Source organism: Scatophagus argus, chromosome 21, assembly GCF_020382885.2.
Source record: "Scatophagus argus isolate fScaArg1 chromosome 21, fScaArg1.pri, whole genome shotgun sequence".
NCBI classification, from domain to species: domain Eukaryota; kingdom Metazoa; phylum Chordata; class Actinopteri; family Scatophagidae; genus Scatophagus; species Scatophagus argus.
Genome location: NC_058513.1, coordinates 8700076 through 8708052, shown reverse-complemented (window position 1 = coordinate 8708052; position 7977 = coordinate 8700076). Strand labels below are relative to the sequence as shown.

Here is a 7977-nt window from a genome sequence, read left to right as displayed (position 1 = left end):
AAAAAAAAACAAAAAACAACAACAACAAAAAGAAAACCTTCCACCACATCCTGTGGGTGATTTATGATGCCTATGATCACTATCAGACAGCTGAGATTAGGTAACATGAAGACACACTGTAGCTAAATAAAGAAGGCAGCTCAGCAATGTCCTGAAGTTGAATGGCACATAAGGCTATAAACAGGAATGAAAGTGTACCTGAAGCTTGAGAAAAGAGAAAAGTACATGCCAATTAGCCATAAAGTTTCTTGTGAATACTGCTTGTGTGAATACTGCTATACAATTAGCCCAAAGTTTTAAAATGTCAGAAATTGTTGATAAAAGGAAGGAGCAGGAAATGGAGACAGCTTTTGTCAAAATTAGACAAGGTCAGATTTAAAAGGCTATGTTCAAGGTGTGATAATACTGAAATGTAGCACAGAGCCAGAAAAAATGATTACATAATGTTTCTCATAACCTAAGAGGGTATCAGATTAAAAGCAACTGGCAAGACTCTTACCAAAGGTCATCCACTGATGATAAACCACAACTATCAGAACCATGAAACATAACAAATGTACATGCAAGGCAAAGAGCCTGTGAAACAAATCTTTAGGTGATAATGATGATGGTGATATAGATGGTAGGCTTCACATTGAGTTTCAGAGTGTAATGTAGAGACATTTAGATTATTCTGCTGGGATAGAGCAGTTCTGGTGTGTCTAACCAGGTTTTGTATATGTTGGTTGTCTCTGCTGAAAAAGTGACAAAATAAAAAGAAAGAAATCCTCTTTTACTTTAGTAAGAGAAACTTTCTCATTTCTCATTTTGTCTGTTCATTTTCTGGATACATCTTAAAGTCAGAGACTTTATGTTATCAGCTGTATGCAAAATGATCCTCAAATGATGATGAATCTGTTTAATTATCAGCCTTACTTCAAAATCACCATGCACATGCTGTACATCTGTTATACACACACACACACACATACCACATCAACAAATTCTGACATGTCAGTGTTTGTGGCAGGAAACCTAATTGAGATGCTGCTGAAAATGGATTGTAATTCATATCTTCTGAACATGGTGATGCAGTGGTTAGCACTGCTGTTGCCTCACAGCAACAAGGTTCTTAGTTCGAATCCCAGTTTCCCAGCCTTTCTGTATGATGTATCCATGTTCGCCCCGTGTCTGTGTGGGTTCCACCTGGGTTCTCCAGCTTCCTCCCACACTACATATTAATTAACCCAACATGTTATGTTAATTGGTGACTCTAAATTGCCTGTAGGTGTTTCATCCATTCATTTTCACAGAATTTTTTTCATAGAAAATTAATGGAGGCAACATGCACCAATTTTTCAGTGAAAGTCTTGTGATGGATATGCAGGAGGTGCTATTCAAGCCAGCTCTTACTGAACTCAACACATATGAGCTGCTTGTTTAAGAAGTTGAAATTGTCTGCTCTTCCTCCTCTCAGCCTTTCTGATCAGAGATAACATGCCTGCGTTCATGGACAGCACAAAAGGTTTATTGGCTTTGATCTGCCTGCTGTTTCTCAACCCACCCGAGGTTAGTCTTGTTACAGTAATTACAGTTTAGAATGAAAAAATAACTCAACTGCAGTGTGAAGGAAGGTTTTGTGTGTCTGTCTGTCTGCCTGTGTGTAAAAATTCTTACAGATTGAGATGGCTAGTGGGAAAGTCTTAGAGGAGACTTATCGGAAGTGGGTCCAGTATAAAGATGACTGTATCAAAATGATAGAAAATGAGCAACTCCTTCAAGGTAAGAAGAAACTCCATTCATTTGCACCAAAGATGATCATCTATGGCTTCTGCGTTGTGAATAGAACAACTATCTTTACAGTTTCGTATTGTTTGCCTTTCTAGTGGGCTTGTTCTGTAACAGGACTTTTGACAGATATGCCTGCTGGCCAGACACTCCTGCCGGCTCTGTGGTCAACATCTCATGCCCTTTCTATCTGCCCTGGTATGACAAAGGTAAATTTGCAGTGAGTCTAACATTGACAGAACAGCAAATTGAAATATAAATGTGTTTCTTTTTGATGTTGGTTGGGCAGCGACCTAACCAATTACTGACTGTAGTTTCACAATAACCACACAAACATGAGAGTGATGCCATCATCCTGTGTACCTTTCAGTTATTTATCTGGATTTGATTATTGTGTGTGTGTGTGTGTGTGTTACATAATTATTGTACTCATGTATGCCTATGTGGTTTTTTTCCTTTAAGCTGGAATGTCTGTTGAGACTATGTGCCTGTCTTCTACCCAGTGCTGCTATTGGTTTCAACCCCCTGTGACCCTAATTAGGGAGAAGCAGGACTGATGGACTGATCGGACTGGTTTTATTTTCAGTATCCCTGGGTGTTGTGCGCCGACGGTGTGGGTTTGATGGCCTCTGGGAGAGAGATGACAGCGGGCAGGTGTGGAGAGACATGACCCAGTGTGAGGAGGAAAAAGAAGTCACATCTCAGGAGGTGGGCCACTCGTCAGGTCATCATATAAACATCTAATAGGACCAAGACTGAAGTGCACATGTACTCAGATTGGATACTCAGAGACTGGGGCTTCTTGTCACATGGTTAAATTGTCACATTGTTAATACATTAACAACAAGAGGGTGCTACTTAGAAGTGGAATACTAGTTTTGTGCCTTTACATGGTCTGATGTCATATCCTGTCTGAGAAAAGCAAAGCACACTGTCAACTGAGGTGAGCACCCATTTGCCATTTTTCACATTCAAAAGTAAAAGTAAAAGTAAAAATCTTGTTAAACATTTTAATAATTATACACTTTATGTGTTAGAGGGGAGAATAATGTGTCTTGTTATATTTCAGCTAATGTCCTGCTTTAAGCTAACTTTAAGATATAGCTAACATTAGCAAACATGGCAGTTTGGGGCACTCACACCTATTGTAATTCAACACTCACACCTAGGGACAATGTAGAGTAGCCAATTAACCTAATGTGCAGGTTTTTGAGAGTGCGGGAGGAAGCCGGAGTACAAGGAAAAAATCGGGACTCACTTGCTGTGAGGTGACAGTTTGAACCACTGCACAACAGTGCCACCCTAATTTCCAAACATTTATCTTGTAATTAGTCTGAAGTTACAGTACAACAGCATTGTGTGAATGAAAAAAAAAATACTTACTGGTTCCTACTGGTATGTGGGTACAGCAGAACAAGGTTGTAACAATAAGGAATTTTAGATAAAAGAAGCAGCGGTTTATTTCAGAGTGAAGAAGAAAGAAATTGTACTGGAGGTGTTCTGTAAATTCTAGGTGCAGAATATAGTGTGTTTAGGATTAGGGAATGTTGTGATATGTTGTACTGTTTTCATGGCACAAAATCCAGGGATTTATTTTGCACATGTGTTGTACAATAAAAACATGTTTATGCTTTAGTTCTATACACAGCACTGCAAGCTTTCATTATAATAAACTGCTAGAGTGGAAAACAAACATTTCTCAACTGCACAGCTAAGAAGACATAAGCAACATCAGCATGCTGCAGTATACTATATACTATATTTTTCAGATGATTCCATAAGTGCATGGGAAGGTTTGTTCTTTGTGGATCTGTAGTGATATTTACACTTGATAGGCCTGCTTGATTTCTTGCATAATTTACATAAAAATCAAATAAAATGATGAACAGCTTATGTCCCTGCCTCACTCCAACTGGAGCAGAAAATCAGCCATTCTTGAAATTAGCTGTAAACATGCAACTGGTACAAGGCTCTGATGGCATTTTACCAGCAATACCAGAGCAAATTACCTCCAAAGGATTTCTATTGATCCAGTCTTGAAATCAGAAAAACAAGCAAAAGTGTTTTTACCCTTTTGTAGCCTCACTCTACCCCTGAGGATATGGCAAACATCAATAAAGGACCTATTTTTCTAAAACCATTCTGCTAATTCACAATCAGTCCATGACATTCTAGGTAATTAAGTGTTCTGGAGGACACCAGAATATCATTTACAGACGGTACTGATCAAGGTGATACCTCTGTACTTTTTGTAGTTGTTCCACACCAATGAGATGATATCCTTCTGAAAGCACTGCTGAAATAGACAATACAAAATATTCAACATATTAGAAATTTTGAGGACCTAATTAGATAGATGCCCTACACCCACAGCTTTATTTCATTAATCTTTATCTCATACCCCATACACCTCCTCTGAAGTAATTTCATTGTTCAGCATATAGTCTGACTTTTCTCATAGATAGGGTAGGATCAGAGAGATGGATAAACCCAGAATATATATAATTTGTCTGATTGTTTTCAAAGAAAATCTCTTTCAGGTCTTAATACTTCTCACAATATCAGAATCAGAATTTCCTTTATTTATCCCTGGAGGGTAATTCTTGAAAAAGTAGGAATCTGTCTTACTGTCTTGTTTATGACAACAAGTCTGCGACAGCTTATTTGTGTTGCCGTGCAGGCTGTGTCCACATAGGCTGTATATTGTACTGTTTTATATCAGTCACAGTGGTCAGTGCCTTAAATATTTGAGTTAACCTAGGTTGAGTAATTAGTTCAAGGTCTTCTTTTGAATCCAGTTGTTAAGGTAACTGGACTTGAGAGACTCAAGATATATGGGTGAATCAACAACTGCTCAGTCACACTGACGACGTTTACAAACAAATTTAATTTCCTTACATTTACTCAGATTTAAGCATCAGCTTTTCAATTAACATGAAGAGCAGCTGTAACTGCTCCTAATGGAGATACTTCCAGCATAGAGACAATATGGTTATCTGCTGAATCCAGTAACCTTTGTTATTTTGATCATAGCGGCTTCGTAAAGGCATCAGTGAATTCAAAAAAGTGACTGGTGTGGATTTGTCTTTACAGCTGTGGGTCAAACAACTGATGGTGAGCTTCAGGATGCTCTACACTGTGGGCTATTCCTTGTCCCTGTTCACACTCACAACAGCTCTTATCATTCTTCTGAGCTTCAGGTAAGCTGTCCAACAGGTCAGATAAGACGGTGCAACATTAATCGTAGATACAAATCAGATACCGTTGTATGGGACTATTTTTTTCTGCTTTCAGTGTCACATTGATTAAACAGAAATGCTGTGTTATAGTATTTTCATGTCCCCTTACAGGAAACTGCATTGCACAAGGAATTACATTCACGCTAACCTCTTCCTGTCCCTCATCCTGCGAGCTGTATCTGTCATTGTGAAGGACACCATGTTGGAACGCCACTGGGGGCGGGAGATTGTGAAACAGACTGACGTGAGAGAGATGCTCAGTCACCAGGTAACACTGATGTTTTTTGCTGCAGATCACAAATTCTCAGTGCATGTAACACAGGTGAAGGAACATATTCAGACATTCAGTTAATGAGACACTTTTAAACATCAGCCTCATGTAATATATGTATTGTTTTATGACTTTTCTCTAGGCTGCAATTGGCTGCAGGATAGCACAGGTGACGATGCAGTACTGTGTCCTGGCCAATCACTATTGGTTCTTTGGAGAGGCAATTTATTTGTACTCTGTGCTTATTGCCTCAGTATTCATAGACAGCAACAGATACTTACCTTACATATGTCTTGGCTGGGGTAAGTGCCATCTCTTTTTCTGGGACAAATTAATCATTACATGAAAGAGCACCAGAACCTTGCTACCTCTAACAGCTCACTTTTGAGAAGCAGGCATGTTGCAACAGTAGAAACACCTCTTTGTCGTATCAATGCCCCTCTCTAGTACTAAAAGGAACAGTAATGTAGTTTCTGTATGGGTGCCGTCTAGAAACTGATTTCACAGTAATCTTTACTGTCCCCATGTCAGGAACTCCACTCCTCTTTGTGGTTCCCTGGGTAGTGATGAAGCTTTTGAAAGAAAACAATGAGTAAGTGTGTGTGTGTGTGTGTGTGTAGTGTCCCCAATGATCCAGCTTAGATAGTTCAGAAATAGTAACATGCTCTTTTTTTTTTCTCAGGTGCTGGGCTGTTAATGAGAACATGAACTACTGGTGGATCATTCGTTTCCCAATTCTTTTTGCTTCATTAGTAAGGATGCAAATAGCAAATGCAGTTTAGTTTAGCTTAGTTGTATACCTTGCATGCGTCATCATCTGATAGATATTATTGGACATTATATATATATTCTGCACAGAACACAACAATTAAAATGTACATTTTCTGATCAACAGATCAACTTTCTGATTTTCATGAAGATCCTGAAGGTCATCCTTTCCAAGTTACGTGCCAACAATCAGAGTGGATACCCTGATTACAAACTTCGGCAAGTTGTCTCGGCGTATTTTCAGTGTTATTATTGTTATTATTATTATATGTACTATTGTGTTTCTCAAGGCCATGACTCTGGCTGTCTGGTTTCTGTTTTGTACAAGAAGGAACAAAGATGTTGCCTGAAAACATAATGCTGATGACAAAAAAAAAAAAAGGAATGTATGTCCTACATATGAACCTATAGTGTTGTGACAAACTGATTTGCTGCTTGATTTGTCCTCCTAGGCTTGCCAAGGCAACCCTTACTCTCATCCCTCTGTTTGGGATTCATGAGATCGTATTCATATTTGCCACAGATGAGCAGACAACAGGTGTTCTGCGTTACATTAAGGTCTTCTTCACCCTTTTTCTCAATTCTTTTCAGGTAAGTTAGGTTGAACCAGAGAGTGAATGCTTCTTATTGCTAATGTGTTTGACATTGTAAAATAATGCATCTGTCTAGAGCTTATCTAATGTGTTTTGTATGTAAAGTGCATATTCCGTGATAACAACAAGACTTTTCCAAAAATGTGGCCTTTTCATAGGGCTTCCTAGTGGCTGTGCTCTACTGCTATGCCAATAGAGAGGTGAGTTGTTTCATCTTGTATTCTCATTTTTATTTTTTTTTTTTTACTTTACATAAGATGCTGATCAGCCATATGCACCAGTCATAGTAACTGAGAGATAACAAGCATTAATCTACTGTATGAAAGTGTAAAATTTGGCTTTAATCATATGAAAACATTGTTAGTAATCCTGATGATGGGATGATGTGTTTTCATCTTCCTAAGAAACACATTTAGGTGGTGACTTGCATCTGAACAGATCATCTAAGGATGCAGCAGAATAAAAAAAAACATTTTTGTCTCTGGATCTTTGTGGTTAGCTGTTCTGATTAATACCATGGTGAATGGTCTTTCAGTTTCAATTTTCAAGCATCAGACTAGAATATGTGAAAAACACAAATTGGCACATTAACTCTGAATTGGCTCACCTCCACTCTGGATGCAGGTGAGGACAGAGCTCAAGAAGAAGTTACGCAGCTGGAGGACAGAGGCTGAGATTGTATGCTGTGGACAGTGACTAGCCGTGTTAGACTCTCGAGTTGAAACTTTCTCCATCGCCACAGTGCCGGAGCGCAACAGATCCTCCGCCACAACAGTGAGGGCAGTGCCTGATGGTTCACTCAATGCTGAGAGTTCACTGATTTTTAGGCATTCAGTTCAGCCTCCTCCAGCCGCACAGCCTGATGATTCTTTGTTGCAATGTCCTTCAGAGGTAAACAGAAGCAACAACCTGCAGAGTGGGAATAAGGAAGAAGCTGGATCCCCTGTGGCAATGCAAGTATCCTTCCTCATACATCTTCAAGACCCTGTGGAATTGCTGCCACATGTTGTAGATATAGATTCAGACTGAATACATTCTTGCATTCATTGTATATTTTAAGATTATATGTGGTTTGTTGTGAATATGTAAAATTCTGAATAAGTAATGCTTATTATGTATTATGTAAAATTGTGAATATGTGAATAGTTGATTGTGATCACTGAAGACTTTAATATCTTTAAGAAAATAATAAAAAAAATATATTGACTCTTTTAATGTGTGATGGAGCAGTGCATAATAATTGATTTTGATCATTGAAGACTTGAATGTCTTTAAGTAAATAATACAATTTATATATATATATTGACTTAATGTGTGATGGGAGCAATGCATAAGTTCT

The 7977-nt window shown here is 38.5% G+C and overlaps 1 protein-coding gene across 1 annotated transcript; it reads left to right on the top strand.

The window, feature by feature from the left end:
• Positions 1–784: 784 nt before the first annotated feature.
• On the top strand, positions 785–7768 carry LOC124053282 (glucagon receptor-like). Its single transcript, XM_046378348.1, has 13 exons — positions 785–1548; positions 1659–1761; positions 1866–1976; positions 2354–2475; positions 4861–4967; positions 5118–5274; positions 5420–5579; positions 5809–5869; positions 5960–6029; positions 6173–6264; positions 6498–6636; positions 6797–6838; positions 7263–7768. Exons 1-13 carry the CDS (start codon positions 1477–1479, stop codon positions 7332–7334), a joined length of 1308 nt encoding a protein of 435 aa, XP_046234304.1. The 5' UTR covers positions 785–1476; the 3' UTR covers positions 7335–7768.
• Positions 7769–7977: the final 209 nt, after the last annotated feature.